Below are 18,626 nucleotides of genomic sequence, written 5' to 3'. Positions count from 1 at the left end.
TCTTAAAATTAGTGCAGACTCTTTTAACGAGGTAGATTTTGTCTCACCAGATAGTCTCCTTGATGTTTTTCTTTTCTGATCTTTTTATAGAAACAGTTATGATTTGCTGGATGCTCTGTCCTCTTGGCCACAAATGGTAGTTCAGTAGCAAGACAAGCATCAGAGAAAGAATGTAAAAATAATACTTTTCAACACTGCCTCATTTATCAGTGCTCAAGGAAAAATAAAACCTAGGACAACAAAACCATACAAGATAAACAGAATCTTTTCCTTGGATCCTACTTTTTCTTTAAGCTAATGCCATATCTCCCTATTTTTATTTTATCTTAGAATTTGATGAAAATAATAATCAAGTTTATTCAGTGTTTCTACTTCTCAGCTCCCATTCTTTCTTCTATCGTTTATATTCTGGCTCCTATTTTCACTACTGCACTGAAGCTGTTCTTGGTATTAAAATTCTTTTCACTAGAAATACTCTTCCTTTCCCTCCATTTCAGCCCCATTCAACCTTCATAGCCCATCTCAAATGTCATTTTTGTCCATGAATTCAATTGAATGAACATTCAAATACCTGTCATGTTCAGCAGAGTCATATCATATGTACATTTAACTTATTTGAATTCAACTAAAGTTGAAAACACCAAACGAGGGAGACAAATAGCAAAGAATTCCTCTCTTCCCCCAGTAAAAAAATGTTTTTGAAACAACAAAGTTGCTAAAAGCAAGACAAGTACTTTATCTGGTTTTCCACAGAACAAACAGTAATCTCTTCTAATGCTGGAGGAAAAACTAGCTGAGTTGGATTTATACAAAGAGATTATAATATGTGCAGAACAATGTACGGTATACTTTATGGGCTATTTAAAGGATTTTTGAGGGGTTATTTTGACCAGTTTTTGCCTTACTCTGACTTTAGAACCGAGTGTAACTCCTGTGCAAGGTGTGACTTCATTGTTGTAGCTGTGTTGAACTTAAATCAGTCACATCACTTAGGATCCTTCTAGATAACATTTGGATGTCTCTTGGATGTGTTAGGTATAGAATTATTTAAGGCAGTGATGACTAGCTTAGTTCCTTTTCTGTCTTTATTTTTGTATCATGGAGGAAAGAAGTTTGTGTACATAATTATAGTCAAAACACATTACATCAGAGGGAGAAAATGTTATTCCTTTTATATTTCATGTTCACCTATAGTTTGGAACCCTGGGCTTTCTGAAAACTAATTACACGTGTCCACAAATATATTGTTGCATTTAGTTTCTACATAAGCCATAGTAGTTCTACATCAATACAAAGGAATTCATAGAAATGCTTTTTAAAAAAAAACGTGCAGGGAATTCCCTGGTAGTCCAATGGTTAGGACTCGGCGCTTTCACTGCCGGGGCCCGGGCTCAATCCCTGGTTGGAGAACTAAGATCCTGCAAGCCACACAGCATGGCCAAAAAAATTAATTAATTAATTAACTTTAAAAATGGGCAGGATTTGGTTGTTATTATATTCAACATACTTTAATGATATCAATCTTTTTCTAAAGATATTATTTCCTAATTTTTCCCCTACATTTAACATTTCTGTATATGTTACATTTTATTTTTGAAATTCTTTCTCAAGGAATAGTTTAGATTGGTGTGACAATATGAGTTCTAAAATAGAGTCGATGCATTATTAAAGAACATTTTTCTGTGTGGTAATTTGAACACTAAAGGTGTGTGTGGTGGGGAGGAGATTACAAATGAATTTAGTTAACAAAGGCTTAAAGTAATTCCCCTGTAGTGAGCAGATTTTGATGATGTTTTCAGGGCCAATTTGATATAGAAACAGTTTCAGAGACTTGGCTTGGCCAAGTGAGGATATAACTTTTTTAGGACTATTTGATTTCTAATGAACAAGAAGTTTAAGCCTGGCTAGATAAAGAAATTCTTCTTTGATGTTTCAAAGCATCTTACATATTCAAATGGAACTGATGGTCAGTAAAGAGCCAGAAAAATATGGTGCTGTTCCTAGTGTATTCAAGATGAATCCTCTTTCATATTCTGGAAAAGTATGTTTTTTTTTTTTTTTTTTTTTTTTGAGAAGGAAAAATTAGGGGAAAAATAGGTAATCTAACTATTAGGCATAGTATTTCAAAAAACAGGAGTGCTCATAAAGGCTGATTTGTGGGAATAAGTCAATGTTAGAATGCTTAAAAAAACCAACCCATAATCATTTTTTTTTTAAAGTTATATACTGCTCATTCCAAAACATGCATTCAGAAAGGGAATGGAGTCTGATGATTCTAGTAGAGACTTGGGTATCTGGGAATTAGTGATTGTTTTTTCCACTGGCCATTTCTTTAGTATATATAGAATCAAGCTATTTTACATTAAATTTGGGTAAAATTATTTTTATTTTCATCATATATTATCAGGTAGTGGTTTATTTCTACTATGGTCATGAAATTGTAGCAGATTGGACCTGTACGAACATCTAGTCCAACCCTCCAGTTTGCCCCTACCCCCTCACTGTTGTTGATGAATATGAATCTTAGAGAAATAAAATCACCTCAGTTCATTTTAGTTTAGAGGCAGTATTAGCATAAGTATATAGTTACTTCTTACCATGCAGGGTCTTGTCCCTCATTTGTCTTACGCTGTTTACTGTAAATTTTGAAAGAGATTAGAGAAAGCCATTTCTATGGGGGAAAATGAATTGTACTTACCATGAAATTATGTGCTACCAGGAAGTTGTTACCGTGCAGCTGTTGCAGTGATGACAGGCTCATGTCACCCTAGAATGACCAGAGCAGCATAGTATAAAAATTGCTCTGCTTGCTCCTAAAATAAATTGAAAACAACCGAATTACCAAAAGAAATTACCCAGAATCAGTAGCTTGACGGCAGTGCCATGTGTATTTTTTAAGTATTCTCTATTCCATAAAAAACTGTGTGAGTACGCACACAAATACAATTTAAAAAATATGTCCACATCCACATACAGATGCATACATGTGCACAAATAGAAAGCACATGTACATATGTGCACACACATATTTAAATTATTAGGACATTTACCGACATAGAAACAGTATTTCAAAAATCATTAATTGATTTTCTGAAAGGTCTCCTGTAGATGTTTTCCCTGGAAATAATCAGAATTGTACTGGTTTAGTGCTCTGAGACCAGTGAAATATTCTGGTTTCTAATTCCCTTTAGCAATGTGATACTTTCTATAGGATTTGATAATTTTAACATGTGAGAGGATCCAGTTTTTTAAGAACAGTCACCACTATCATTGTTTTGTTGTTTGTTTGTTTTATTTTGCATTTAGATGATTCAACAAAATAAAAGTAAAAGGAACAATCTCATTGAAAAGTGATCTACTAGAATATAAGCTTGTTGGTGGCAGGGGCTTGTATCTGTTTTGTTCACTGCTGTACTTTTTAGTTTTTGGCTATAGTTAGTGTTCAATATTTGTCTTTTGAATGGTTGTTGATTACAGCAGAATAACCACAATGTTTTGTTGTCTGAAATTTTGTTGAAGTTCTTAAGTGACTAGAAAGCACATTTCCAGGCTAGGGAAAAAAAACATCTACAGACTTTCTCTAATGAATAAGAAACAGTATTAAAGTGTGGAGAATCTGGAGATGTATTCCTTACTTACTCTCATAGTACATGTGATTACAAAATTCCAATTGTTTACATGTAGTAAGAGCATTGTGAAATTTATAGAATTTGGAAACCTGACTCTCCATCTTACTGTTTTTCTAATGTTTTTACTACTACACCAGATGACTGTTCACATGCCCCTTTGTATTGTTCATTCATTCTACAAAATACCGAGCAGCTCTTTGGTGTCAGGTACTGTGCTGTGAGGCATGGCAGTGAACAACAGGGCCTTGCAGTCTAATGGGGGAGACAGATGTTAACAGAGTTTACCAAACTTACAGAGTTTATTAGCAAATATAAAAATTAAGAGAGTTCTGAATCTTAAAATTTTGTTAAAGGATTTTCAGAATCATTTAACCCATCACTCTGAATTGCTAGTACTTTATGAATCACAGCCTGTTCTGTGGTACTTATCAAAATCATATACTGATTGATTTGGAAGGGTATTTTCATTATTGCTTATTTCAACAACCTGTATATTAATGATTACTAATTAACTTTTCTGTTGCTGTTAAAGTAAGAGTTGTTTTCAGAGTTAACTTTATCTCTTGTCAAATGGCTTCCAGAAACCTAGATCATATAATTTTTAATTTGGAATTAAATCCTGCATTTTAGAGTTAGCACAAAAGATAGTTTGTGCTTTTCCTTTACTTGAGGGACACGAATAACGATAATACTTGTGGTGTACTATAGATTATCTAACAGATATATCTCAGTAAATTGTAAACTTTTTATAGTAGACTTGAAGCTTGCTGAGTAAGACAAGTTAAAGATATATTTCAAATTATTGCTTAAAATTACAGCCATGGGCTTCCCTGGTGGTGCAGTGGTTAAGACTCTGCCTGCCAATGCAGGGGACACGGGTTCAAGCCCTGATCCAGGAAGATCCCACATGCCACGGAGCAACTAAGCCCGTGCGCCACAACTACTGAGCCTGTGCTCTAGAGCCGACAAGCCACAACTACTGAACCCATGTGCCACAGCTACTGAAGCCTGTGCGCCTAGAGCCCGTGCTCCACAACAAGAGAAGCCACCACAATGAGAAGCCTGTGCACCTCAACAAAGAGTAGCCCTGCTCGCTGCAACTAGAGAAAGCCCACGCACAGCAACGAAGACCCAACACAGCCAAAAATAAATAAGTTAAAAAAAAATTACAGCCATGTATAATTACCTTTGTTAGCATTTTTCTTCAAATGTTTTTATGTTTTTCTATATGGAAATGAGCTGAATTTTGGAAACTCTTTCCACAAATGCTTATATTTTTGACAAGCAAATTATTGAAATATAACTTAGGGCTCTAAGGTATACCTTAGAAGAGAAACAGGGGCTCCATTTTGTTACATTCTAGGGGAGTAAAACATTAATTATACTATTGAATGTAGAGTTTGCCTGCAATTTTCCCCCTGAGTGTAGATATTATCTAAGGTTGCATGATTTGCTGTGGCTCTTCTTGCTACATTTTTACCCTCAATGCCTCATTTATTTATTATTTATATGGCAACTACAACAGAAATTAAAAGGGCGTCAGTTTTGTGTTACGGTTTTGAAAGTCAGCAAAATGTAGTTGAATTACTTAATGTGGGTGTTATTCAGGACTCATTACTAGGATCTCACTCTTTATACATTTGTCTCCCCCAAATTTTATTTTTTCTTGTGACTTTGCCCATCATTTTGTTGATGATAATAGCAAAGTTTCTCTTGGGTTTATTTTTAGCTGCTTTTACTGAATATTTCTACTTGGATATTTCATATATAGTCAGCAATGTTGATTGATTTGAACCACCATCTTAAACTCTTTATTTTGTAAACAGCTTTATTGAGGTATAGTTTACTTACTATAAAAAATTACTCATTTTAAATGTATGATTTGGTGATTTTTGTACTTCTGTGTAGTCACTTTGCATTCACACTTCTAGCCCCTAGTGATTATTAATGTACTTTCTGTGTGTAGTTTTACCTTTTCTGGACATTACTTATAAATGGAATCAAACAATATGTAGTCTTTTGCCTAAATTCATTTTTTTAGCATAAAATTTTTGAAGTTAATATGTTGTAGCATGTATCAATATTTTATTCCTTTTTGTTGCTAAATAGTATTCAGCATATAAATATTAACTGAATGAATTCATATTCATATTGTATGAATGTACTTCATTTTGCTTATCCATTCACCAGTTGATGGACATTTAGATTGTTTCCACTATTTGGCTACCATGAGTAATGCTGCTGTTCTTATAAAAGTTTTCGGTCGTGTGTTTTCATTTCTTTTGGGTAGATACCTTTGAGTGGAATTACTAAGTCATATAGTAAATTTATTTGTAAATTTAAGAAAAACTGCCAAACTAATTTCAAAGTGGTCGCATCCTTGTACACTCTCACCAGCAGCGTTTAAGGGTTGTAATTTCTCTCTACATCCTCAGTGACACTTTGGTTATGGCCGTTGTAGTGGGTGTGAAGTAGTACTTCATTGTACTTTTAATTTGCATTTTTCTAAAGGTTAATGGTGTTGAGCATCATTTCATGTGCTTATTAGTCCTATGTGTATCTTCTTTGGTGAAATGTCTATTAAAATCTTTGCCCATTTTTAAATTGGGGTTTTTGTTTTTTTTAAAGAATTATTCAGCTATAAGAGTCCTTCGTATATATTCTGGATACAGATTCTCTATAAAGCATGTAATTTGCAAGTATTTTCTCCCAGTCTGTGTTCTATCTTTTTTTTAAAAAATCTTCTCTCCTCAATATTTCTCTTTCCCAATTACCCTGTTTCTGTTAGTCTTCAGCTCTGTCTGGTTTTCACATTTTAGTATTCAACTCAGCTATTCCAGATTGCTACCAAGTCTTGCAGTTTTAATTATAATCTTTTTTTTTTCCTCTTCCTCTCAGTCACTACTCAAATCTTCAAACCTAATTACTAAAATAGCTACAAACCTGACCTACTTGATTCTAGGCTCTTCTTTCTTTAGCACTATTGTATTTTCTTGGCTATAAATGCTTAGGTATTTTCTTTTCAGACTAATAAAAATTCCATGATATATTTTTAAACTGTTTATAATGAAAAATTTCAAAAAGAGCAAAGTAGAAAAATCATACAATGAATATTCATATGCCTAATGTCTAGATTCAGTAATCTTTAATTTGCTTCATATATATGTATCTTTTTCTGAACCATTTTGAAGTAAATTTCAGTTACTGTGAAATTTTACCTTTAAATTCTTTAACCTGCATCTCCCTCTGACCTGCCCTGATGTAGGACATTCTTATATGTAACCATAATGCCATAATCACACAAAACAAAATTAATAAAAATTCTCTAATGTAATCTTATACCCAGTCCACATTCAGATTTCATCAGTTGTTCCTCAAATGTCTCATGACTGTTTTCTCCTTTCCTAAATTGTTACTGAGCTAATGACTCTTGATATATTTATTAAGCCTCTTAATTCTTTTAAAATCTAGAACAGCTCATATCTCATGCTACATTTCTTGCTTTTCTTTCTCATGCTGCTGACTTATTGAAGAGACCAAGCCAGTTGTCATATAGTATGGTTTTTAATTTTTCCCCTATGGTGTTGTTCAGTATGGTCCCTAGTATATTTTTATTATCGTTTTTATGGTTATAAAAATTATACCCATTTTGGCCAATTAGAAAATACTGCATAAAGATAAAAATATAAATCATAATCTCATCACCTAGAGATTACTACAGTTAACATTTTGCTGCTTTTATTATAGCTTTTTTCTTATGCAGATTTAAAAAATAGTTTAGATCATCCTTATTATGTACTTACTAGTTTATTAATTTCTCTTTGAACATAATTTTGAATGGCATACATGCTGTTACAATCAAACTCATGTTTACTTAATTTTCCCAATATTGCCGAACATTTGTGTTCCTTTTGGTTTTTCACAGTTATAAACTGTGATGGTCAGTCTTTTGAATAAAAATTTGATTAGTATATTTCTGTTTTTTCTTATAAATTCTTACAAGTAGAATTATTGGGTTAAGCTATATGAGTACTTTAAATGTTTACTAAATTGTTTTTCATAAAGAAAGCAATTCCATTATTTGCTCTCCTATCAGCAGTGTATGAGAACATCTTTCTCCACACTCTCTTGTCATATTGGGCATCATTCTTTCATTTTATCCTTTATTTGGTAATTTGATGGAGGTTTGTTTCTACATTGTTTTGAAGGGTCTGATTTTTTACCATATGAGTTCAAATTAGTCTTGGAATATTTTCTGGCTGTAATGTAAGCTGTGCCATATTGATTCAGTCTCTTTCGGCCCCCACTTCCCCATATATCCGTTCTCTGCCCCTGTTATTTCATATAATCTCAAGACACACATACTGCTCTAGTGATATTGTTGTCTTTATTGCCTTGCTTTTGTAGACTTTGTCTGCCCTCTGAGGTCTTGCACAAGTTGCACTGTTTCAGTTTTCCACCTTTCATTGATTTTTCCTCTCTTTTGATTTTTTTATAGCCCTCTTCAATCTATACTATATCATTTGGTGCCAAGTCAAATTTAGTTCAGGTGTTGAATATCACTATTGCATCATACAGTATGACTTCTTTAATCTGAATCCTTCTTTTCCTGATAATTTAGAATAATATCACACTTACTGTTTTGTGTAGAAATATCACTTTCATTTTCATTTTGCATCCAGAAACTTTTAAACACCGTTTTGCCTCCAGTCACTTAAAAAACCCCTAACATTTTCCTCATAGGACTTCTTGTTGAGATAGCTGGTCTCTTGGTGATTTTTTTAAAAAAATCTTAATTATGTCAGTGATTTGTAAGTTCTTCCTCAGCTTTAGATTTGAAAAACTTGGCATCTATCTCACACCACTTTTGGGGGGAAGAGATTGGATATTAGAAGACTAGGTTGTGTATCATTTATGAACTTTATTTTCTCATTCTCATGATAAATAGAATTACCACCGAGTAATGTTTATTTCTCTGTAAATGCTATAATAAAAAAAAATTGTCTTTTTGAACCTATGGCATTTTGACCATATCTAAATTATTAGAATTTGTATAGAAATCTAGGACTTACTTATTAATATCAGACTTTTAAATTGAGCAACTGTGATTATATTGTCTAAAAATAGGATATTGATAGGCAGTGTGGTATGGTAGAGCCCACACTGGACAGGAATTAGGAGATAAGACTCTAACTATGTGACCTTAGGAGAAATTTATACTTTAGGGGTCTTAGTTTCTTTATCCATAAAATAAGGAAGTTAGGGGAAAAGAACACAGGCTTTAGAATCTGACACCCTTGGCTTTTAATCCTCAATCCGCCATTACCTACAGTGTGACCTTGCTAAGTCACATATCTAAGCCCCTGTTCCTCATTTGTAAAGTAGGGATGATAGTATTTATCTCATAAAAATATTGTGAATAATAAAGAAATAATGTATTAAAAGCCTTTAGACCAGTGCCTGGCACTGAGTAAATAATGTTAGCTATTATTATTGTATGATCTTTTATGTACCCACAAACTTGCAGACAATACTTTGGATTTTATGACATCATAACTTTTTTTTTTTTTTTTTGCTGTATATGGGCCTCTCACTGTTGTAGCCTCTCCTGTTGCGGAGCTCAGGCTCCGGACGCGCAGGCTCAACGGCCATGGCTCATGGGCCTGGCTGCTCAGAGGCATGTGGGATCTTCCTGGACCCAGGCACGAACCCGTGTCCCCTGCATCGGCAGGCAGACTCTCAACCACTGCGCCACCAGGGGAGCCCGACATCTTAACTTTTAACTTGGGCATCATTGTTGCTATTTAGGGAATGATTACTTTTAATGTGTTCATTCCCACGTTAATGACTTAAGAGAGCCTGTCTTTTTTTTGAATGTTATCTTCCTTGGAAAATATTCCAGCTCTTGGAATTATCCATTTTGTGTCATCTTTCCTGGGTCTTGCTTTCCAATTTGTAATGTGAAAATGGAGTAATCAAAGTAATCTGCATTACTGTGTTACGGGATAACTATAATATAATAGGTGTCCTTTTAAAATTCTTACAGTTTCCTTTATCTTCTTTTTTTTTTTAACCTAAAAATGTGACAGTAATACTGGACTTTTTGTATAATGTGACAGGAGAATATAGTACTTAGTAACTTATGAAGAAGACACTTTGAAACAGGGATGTCAAAATGCCACTCAGAATGTCCTGCTTAGGCAGGCCCTTTCTTAACCTGTGTAATACTCTGTATTCAGATTCATTGTTCAGAAATTGGATTACTGAGAGGTAGTACAAGATTTAGCTTGACAGTTGCAAGTTTATTTAGAAAGGCTCTGAAACATATGGAGGTTAAGGGTTAAAATAATGTTAATGGAGTTTTCCATATATCTCACTTTTATTTCATTTTTGATGTGTATTATTTCAGCCAGGTAAATGAGCAAATCAGAATATCTAAAACCATTTTAATTTTTTTAATTTTAATTTTTTTTAAAGACACATTTTTAATTTTCACCAAAAATTTTTATTATTTCCAAAAATTTTTATTTATTTTATTTTTGGCTGCGTTGGGTCTTCATTGCTACACACAGGCTTTCGCTAGTTGCAGCAAGTGGGGGCTACTCTTTGTTGAGGTGCATGGGCTTCTCATTGTGGAGGCTTCTCTTGTTGTGGAGCACAGGCTCTAGGCGGGTGGACTTCATCTAGTTGTGGCTTGTGGGCTCAGCAGTTGTGGCTCGCAGGCTCTAGAGCACAGGTTCAGTAGTTGTGGTGCACGGGCTTAGTTGTTCTGTGGCATGTGGGATCTTCCCAGACCAGGGCTCGAACCCGTGTCCCCTGCACTGGCAGGCAGATTCCTAACCACTGTGCCACCAGGGAAGTCCTGAAACCCATTTTAAAAAGTTGTGGTAAAATATATATTACATAAATGTTACCATTTTAACTATTTTGAAGTATGTTCACAGTGTACATCCATCACCACCATCCATCTCCAGGATTTTTTTTATCTTCTTCAATTAAAACTCTGTACTCATTTAAATAGTAATGCCTCATTCCCTGCCTCCCCACACCCTCTGGCAGTCATCATTCTGCTTTCTGTCTTTATGAATTTGACTACTCTAAGAACCTCATATAATTGGAATCATACAATATTTATCCTTTTGTGACTGGCTTATTTCATTCACTTAGCATCATGTCTCCAAGATTCATCCATGTTTTAGCATGTATCAGATTTCTTTCCTTTTTTAAGACTGAATAATAGTCCATTGTGTGAATACCCTATTCACTATCCATCAATGGACACAAGGTTACTTTTACCTTTTGGCTATTGTGAGTAATGCTGCTATGAGTAGGGGTGTACAAATATCTGTTCAAGTTCCTCCTTTCACTACTTTTGGGTGTATACCCAGAAGTGGAGTTGTTGGCTTATATGGTAATTTTATATTTAATCTTTTAATCTTTTGAGGAATTGCTGTCTGTTTTCCATAGTAGCTGCACCATTTTACATTCCAATCAGCAATGGACATGAGTTCCAATTTCTCCACATCCTTGCCAACACTTGTTATTTTATGTGTTTTTTTTGTTTTGGATAATAGCCATCCTAAATAGCTGTGGGTGCTAAGTGCTACAGTTGGGCCCTCTGTATTTGTGGGTTCCACATCCATGGCTTCAAGCAGCCATGAAATTCAGTCTGGGTTTGGTTGAATTCATGGATGCAGAACCCAGGCATGAGGAATCTGGGAATAGGGAGGTCTGACTGTGCTAGTATGCCATTTTATATAAAGGACTTCTGCATCCATGATTTTGGTATCCCTGGGGCAACTTGGAACCAGACCCCTCAGGGATACTGAGGGGCAATTTTATATCCTCATGGTTTTGATTTGCCTTTCCCTAATGACTAGTGATGTTAAACATCTTTTTTGGTGCTTGTTGGCCATTTGTACATCTCTGGAGAAATGTCTGTTCAAGTCCTTTGCCTGAGTTTGCTGAAGGAGTTTTGAGGTCACAGTGTCAGAGAAGCTATTAATATGATGGTAAACTAGCTAGGATAATGCTACATGGTATTAAACTTGTTGAAGAGAAGAACCATGAGTCATATGCAAACATACATAGAACAAATGTTTTATGTATCCAACTTAGTAATTTAAGTAATGGAAACTAAGGGAGGTAACAAGAGGAATAAATTATAAACCAGAAAACATTGGAATTAATAACTGTAAGAACTAGTTTTTATTAAAAAGTTAGGACATACAGAAGCTGGTGAGAACTATACCAAGAAAATAACAGAATTAGAGTTAGAATCAGAAAACATGGACTATATAAAAAAATATGGATTTTTAAAAATTAGAATTATGTGCTCAGATTACAATAAATATATAAATCTCAGTGTAATGGTGCTATGTGGCTGAGTGGTATTTTATTTTGTATATTTTCCATCAAGTATGATCTTTTTATTTTATTTATCCAGTAGTTCTTTTCAGAAAAATACATGGATATTCCATTCAACTTAATTTTTAGCATAATATTACTCATTTTGTGTGTGTGTGTGTGTGTGTGTAAGTAGACATCAGATACACATATTTGTTAAGTAAGTTTAATTCCATTGTAAAGACTTAAGAGAATAGATATTTATGTGGCAAAACTTTGCAGAGAATAATTTCATTAGTGTCCTTCCTTAACTAAAGCTTTCAACAAAACACAGGTTACCAAAACTGTCAAAGTTGTATAATAAAAATAGAAAAATGTGAGAATAGACTATGCTTATATGTTTCCTGAATTCTACCATTGACATTTAACAGCTATACTCTTTAAGGCTAAATTTTAATTTAATTATGGATTTAGTTTTCTTCCTTTAAATCATGTGTCACTGACTATGTGTTAATTATATAATACAGGTTTCAGTAATGTAATGAATAATGGGTAATATTTTTAATGTGAGGAATTTAGCTCATCTTTAAAATGACTGCAAATAAGTATTAATATGAAAGTAATATTAAAAAGTATTATTTTCCTAACAGGGTCAACATATTACATTACCACCCATTCAAAAGCTTGAAGAAGCTCTATATGAATATCAACCACTGCAAATAGAGACTTGTGGGCCACAAGTTCCTGAGCTTGAGATGCTAGGAAGACTTGGGTAAGTGTTCAGAAGAACTTCTCATTGAGGAACTGATGTTTAGGACTTGGTTGTTGCCATTTTTAACTGATACTTTAGCATTCTTAGATTTTGAGTTTACAGAACTTTACTCTTTTGTAAGAAATGAATGGTGCTTAATACTAAGTTAATCTGTTATTTTTCCTACGGTCCTATTAGGTCTTTTGAGACTGAGACTGGATTGTATTAGTTCCCTTTTAAGGATGTCATTGGCAGCCAGCCATACTGAAGTAGCTGTTCATTTTCGGCTCACTGTGTATTTTGTTTTAGAAATAGGGGCTTAATTTAGTCAGCAGTAAGCCAGTGAAAATAGAGTTGAACTCCTTGCCATGAAAAATGTCTGTTCTGTATAGTGAAATTATATTTATGAGAAATGAGCTACAAAATATATTTTGTCAAAGGGTATGATATAGAGCTGGCCCAGTGGCTCAAAACCTGTAATATATGAATCCATTTTGGAAATGAACTTGGGATTATGGCTTTTGTGAGTGATGGAGATGATCACATTCTGTCTTAGGGGAACAAATGGGTATTTGTGTACTTATGGAAAGTATAGATATAAACTTTGTTGGATGGAGTAAATGATATCTTGATCTGGTGTCTTAATCTAAACTACTGAATGAAAACATAATCTAGATACAGTTGTTTCTTAACAAAATAAAATAGCACAAAGAGTATAATGTGGATCAGGAAACTTACACAAGCCTATTAGATAGCCTCATCCACCAGAGGGCAGACAGCAGAAGCAAGAAGAACTACAATCCTGCAGCCTGTGGAACAAAAACCACATTCACAGAAAGATAGACAAGATGAAAAGGCAGAGGGCTATGTACCAGATGAAGGAACAAGATAAAACCCCAGAAAAACAACTAAATGAAGTGGAGATAGGCAAGCTTCCAGAAAAAGAAGTCAGAATAACGATAGTGAAGATGATCAAGGACCTCAGAAAAAGAATGGAGGCAAAGATAGAGAAGATGCAAGAAATGTTTAACAAAGACCTAGAATAATTAAAGAACAAACAAACAGAGATGAACAATACAATAACTGAAACGAAAACTACACTAGAAGGAATCAAAGCAGAATAACTGAGGCAGAAGAATGGATAAGTGACCTGGAAGACAGAATGGTAGAATTCACTGCTGCAGAACAGAATAGAGAAAAAAGAATGAAAAGAAATGAAGACAGCCTAAGAGACCTCTGGGACAACATTAAACACACCAACACTCACATTATAGGGGTCCCAAAAGGAGAAGAGGGAGAGAAAGGACCTGAGAAAATATTTGAAGAGATTATAGCTGAAAACTTCCCTAACATGGGAAAGGAAATAGCCACCCAAGTCCAGGAAGCGCAGCGAGTCCCATACAGGATAAATCCAAGGAGAAACACGCCGAGACACATAGTAATCAAATTGGCAAAAATTAAACACAAAGAAAAATTATTGAAAGCAGCAAGGGAAAAATGACAAATAACATACAAGGGAACTCCCATAAGGTTAACAGCTGATTTCTCAGCAGAAACTCCACAAGCCAGAAGGGAGTGGCATGATATACTTAAAGTGATGAAAGGGAAGAACCTACAACCAAGATCACTCAACCCGGCAAGGATCTCATTCAGATTCGATGGAGAAATCAAAAGCTTTACAGACAAGCAAAAGCTAAGAGAATTCAGCACCACCAAACCAACTCTACAACAAATTCTAAAGGAACTTCCCTAAGTGGGAAACACAAGAGAAAAAAAGGACCTACAAAAACAAACCCAAAACAATGAAGAAAATGGTCATAGGAGCATACATATCGATAATTACCTTAAACGTGAATGGATTAAATGCTCCAACCAAAAGACACAGCCTTGCTGAATGGATAGAAAAACAAGACCCATATATATATATGCTGTCTACAAGAGACCAACTTCAGACCTAGGGACACATACAGACTGAAAGTGAAAGGATGGAAAAAGATACTCCATGCAAAAGGAAATCAAAAGAAAGCTGGAGTAGCAATACTCATATCAGATATAATAGACTTTAAAATAAAGAATGTTACAAGAGACAAGGAAGGACACTACATAATGATCAAGGGATCACTCCAGGAAGAAGATATAACAATTATAAATATATATGCACCCAACATAGGAGCACCTCAATACATAAGGCAACTGCTAACAGCTATAAAAGAGGAAATCGACAGTAACACAATAATAGTGGGAGACTTTAACACCTCACTTACACCAATGGACAGATCATCCAAAATAAAAATAAATAAGGAAACAGATGCTTTAAATGACACAATAGACCATATAGATTTAATTGATATTTATAGGACATTCTATCGAAAACCAGCAGATTACAGTTTCTTCTCAAATGCACACAGAACATTCTCCAGGAGAGATCACATCTTGGGTCACAAATCAAGCCTCAGTAAATTTGAGGAAATTGAAATCATATCAAGCATCTTTTCTGACCACAACGCTATGAGATTAGAAATGAATTACAGGGAAAAAAATGTAAGAAACACAAACACATGGAGGCTGAACAATACATTACTAAATAAGCAACTGATCACTGAAGAAATCAAAGAGGAAATCAAAAAATACCTAGAGACAAATGACAATGAAAACATGACGATCCAAAACCTATGGGATGCAGCAAAAGCAGTTCTAAGAGGGAAGCTTATAGCTATACAAGCCTACCTCAAGAAATAAGAAAAATCTCAAACAATCTAACCTTACACCTAAAGGAACTAGAGAAAGAAGAACAACAAAACCCAAAGTTAGCAGAAGGAAAGAAATCATAAAGATCAGAGCACAAGTAAATGAAATAGAAACAAACAATAGCAATGATCAATAAAACTAAAAGCTTGTTCTTTGAGAAGATAAACAAAATTGATAAACTATTAGCCAGACTCATCAAGAAAAAGGGGGAGAGGACTCAATTCAATAAAATTAGAAATGAAAAAGGAGAAGTTACAACAGACACCACAGAAATACAAAGCATCCTAAGAGACTACTACAAGGAACTCTATACCAACAAAATGGACAACCTGGAAGAAATGGACAAATTCTTAGAAAGGAGTAACCATCCAAGACTGAGCTAGGAGGAAATAGAAAATATGAACAGACCAGTCACAAGTAATGAAATTGAAAGTGATAAAAAATCTTCCAACAAACAAAAGTCCAGGACCAGATGGCTTCAAAGGTGAATTCTATCAAACATTTAGAGAAGAGCTAACACCTGTCCTTCTCAAACTCTTCCAAAAATTGCAGAGGAAGGAATACTCCCAAACTCATTCTAAGAGGCCACCGTCACCGTGATACCAAAACCAGACAAAGATACTACAAAAAAAGAAAATTACAAACCAGTATCACTGATGAATATAGATGCAACAATCCTCAACGAAATACTAGCAAACAGAATCCAACAACACATTAAAAGGATCATACATCATGATCAAGTGGGAATTTTCCCAGGGATGCAAAGATTCTTCAATATACGCAAATCAGTCAATGTGATATGCCATATTAACAAATTGAAGAGTAAAAACCATATGATCATCTCAATAGATGCAGGAAAAGCTTTTGACAAAATTCAACACCCATTTATGATAAAAACTCTTCAGAAATTGGGCATATAGGGAACCTACCTCAACATAATAAAGACCATATACAACAAACCCACAGCCAGCATCATTCTCAATGGTGAAAAACTGAAAGCATTTCCTCTAAGATCAGGAACGAGACAAGGATGTCCACTCTCACCACTGTTATTCAACATAGTTTTGGAAGTCCTAGCCACATCAATCAGAGGAAAAAGAAATAAAAGGAATACAAATTGGAAAAGAAGTAAAACTGTCACTGTTTGCAGATGACATGACACTATACATAGGGAATCCTAAAGATGCCACCAGAAAACTACTAGAGCTAATCAATGAATTTGGTAAAGTTGCAGGATACAAAATTAATGCACAGAACTCTCTTGCATTCCTCTACACTAATAATGAAAGTCTGAAAGAGAAATTAAGGAAACACTCCCATTTACCATTGCAACAAATAGAATAGAATACCTAGGAATAAACCTACCTAGGGAGACAAAAGACCTGTATGCAGAAAACTATAAGACACTGCTGAAAGAAATTAAAGATGATACCAACAGATGGAGAGATATACCATGTTCTTGGATTGGAAGAATCAATATTGTGAAAATGACTATACTACCCAAAGCAATCTACAGATTCAATGCAATTCCTATCAAATTACCCATGGCATCTTTTATGGAAATAGAACAAAAACATCTTAACATTCATATGGAGACACAAAAGACCCCGAATAGCTAAAGCAGTCTTGAGGGAAAAAAATGGAGCTGGAGGAATCAGACTCCCTGACTTCAGACTATACTACAAAGCTACAGTAATCAAGACAATATGGTACTGGCACAAAAACAGAAATATAGATCAATGGAACAAGATAGAAAGCCCAGAGATAAACCTGTGCACCGATGGTCGACTAATCTATGACAAGGGAGGCAAGGATATACAATGGAGAAAAGACAGTCTCTTCAATAAGTGGCGCTGGGAAAACTGGACAGCTACATGTAGAAGATTGAAATTAGAACACTCCCTAATACCATACACAAAAATAAACTCAAAATGGATTAGAGACCTAAATGTAAGACCGGACACTATAAAACTCTTAGAGGAAAACATAGGAAGAACACTCTTTGACAAAAATCACAGCAAGATCTTTTTTGATCCATCTCTTAGAGTAATGGAAATAAAAACAGAAATAAACAAATGGGACCTAATGAAATTTAAAAGCTTTTGCACAGCAAAGGAAACCATAAACGAGACAAAAAGACAACCCTCAGAATGGGAGAAAATATTTGCAAACGAATCAACAAAGGATTAATCTCCAAAATATATAAACAGCTCATGCAGCTCAATATTAAAAAAACAAACAACCCAATCCAAAAATGGGCAGAAGACGTAAATAGACATTTCTCCAAAGAAGACATACAGATCGCCAAGAAGCACATGAATAGCTGCTCAACATCACTAATTGTTAGAGAAATGCAAATCAAAACAAAATGAGGTATCACCTCACACCAGTTAGAATGGGCATCATCAGAAAATCTACAAACAACAAATGCTGGAGAGGGTGTGGAGAAAGGGAACCCTCTTGCACTGTTGGTGTGAATGTAAATTGTTCTCCACTATGGAGAGCAGTATGGAGGTTCCTTAAAAAACTAAAAATAGAATTACCTTATGATCCAGCAGTCCCACTGCTGCGCATGTATCTAGAGAAAACCATAATTCAAGAAGACACATGCACCCCAATGTTCATTGCAGCACTATTTACATTAGCTAGGTTATGGAGGCAACATCGACAGACGAATGGATAAAGAAGTTGTGGTACATATATACTATGGACTATTACTCAGCCATAAAAAGGACCGAAATTGAGTCATTGTTGAGCCGTTGATGGATCTAGAGACTGTCATACGGAGTGAAGTAAGTCAGAAAGAGAAAAACAAATATCGTATATTAACACATGTATGTGGAACCTAGAAAAATGGTACAGATGAACCGGTTTGCAGGGCAGAAGTTGAGACAGAGACGTAGAAAACAAATGTATGCACAGCAAGGGGGAAAGCCGTGGTGGGGTGGGATGATGGTGTGCTGAATTGGGCGATTGGGGTTGACATGTGTATGAAATTGATGACTAAGAAGAACCTGCTGTATAAAAAAATGAATAAAATTAAATTAAAAATTTTTTTAAAAAAGACTAAAAAAAATACAATGTGAAAAGAAAGTAATGGATATAGTGAAACCAAGTAATAAAAAAGTAATTAAAAAAAAGGCCTCAACAGC

General features: G+C 34.7%; 1 protein-coding gene across 2 annotated transcripts in view; it reads left to right on the top strand.

Moving 5' to 3' along the window:
- Window positions 1–18,626, top strand: part of MNAT1 (MNAT1 component of CDK activating kinase) — a 213,622-nt gene that overhangs the window by 108,560 nt on the left and 86,436 nt on the right. For both annotated transcript variants that reach the window (XM_065871750.1, XM_065871751.1), the window contains one exon: window positions 12,626–12,747. In XM_065871750.1, coding sequence (XP_065727822.1) covers window positions 12,626–12,747 — 122 coding nt within the window. The remainder of the gene's footprint in view (window positions 1–12,625; window positions 12,748–18,626) is intronic.

This window comes from Phocoena phocoena, chromosome 2, assembly GCF_963924675.1.
Source record: "Phocoena phocoena chromosome 2, mPhoPho1.1, whole genome shotgun sequence".
In the NCBI taxonomy this organism is placed as follows: domain Eukaryota; kingdom Metazoa; phylum Chordata; class Mammalia; order Artiodactyla; family Phocoenidae; genus Phocoena; species Phocoena phocoena.
Note: the sequence above shows the minus strand (reverse complement) of the source record. Positions and strands in the feature narration are given on the sequence as shown.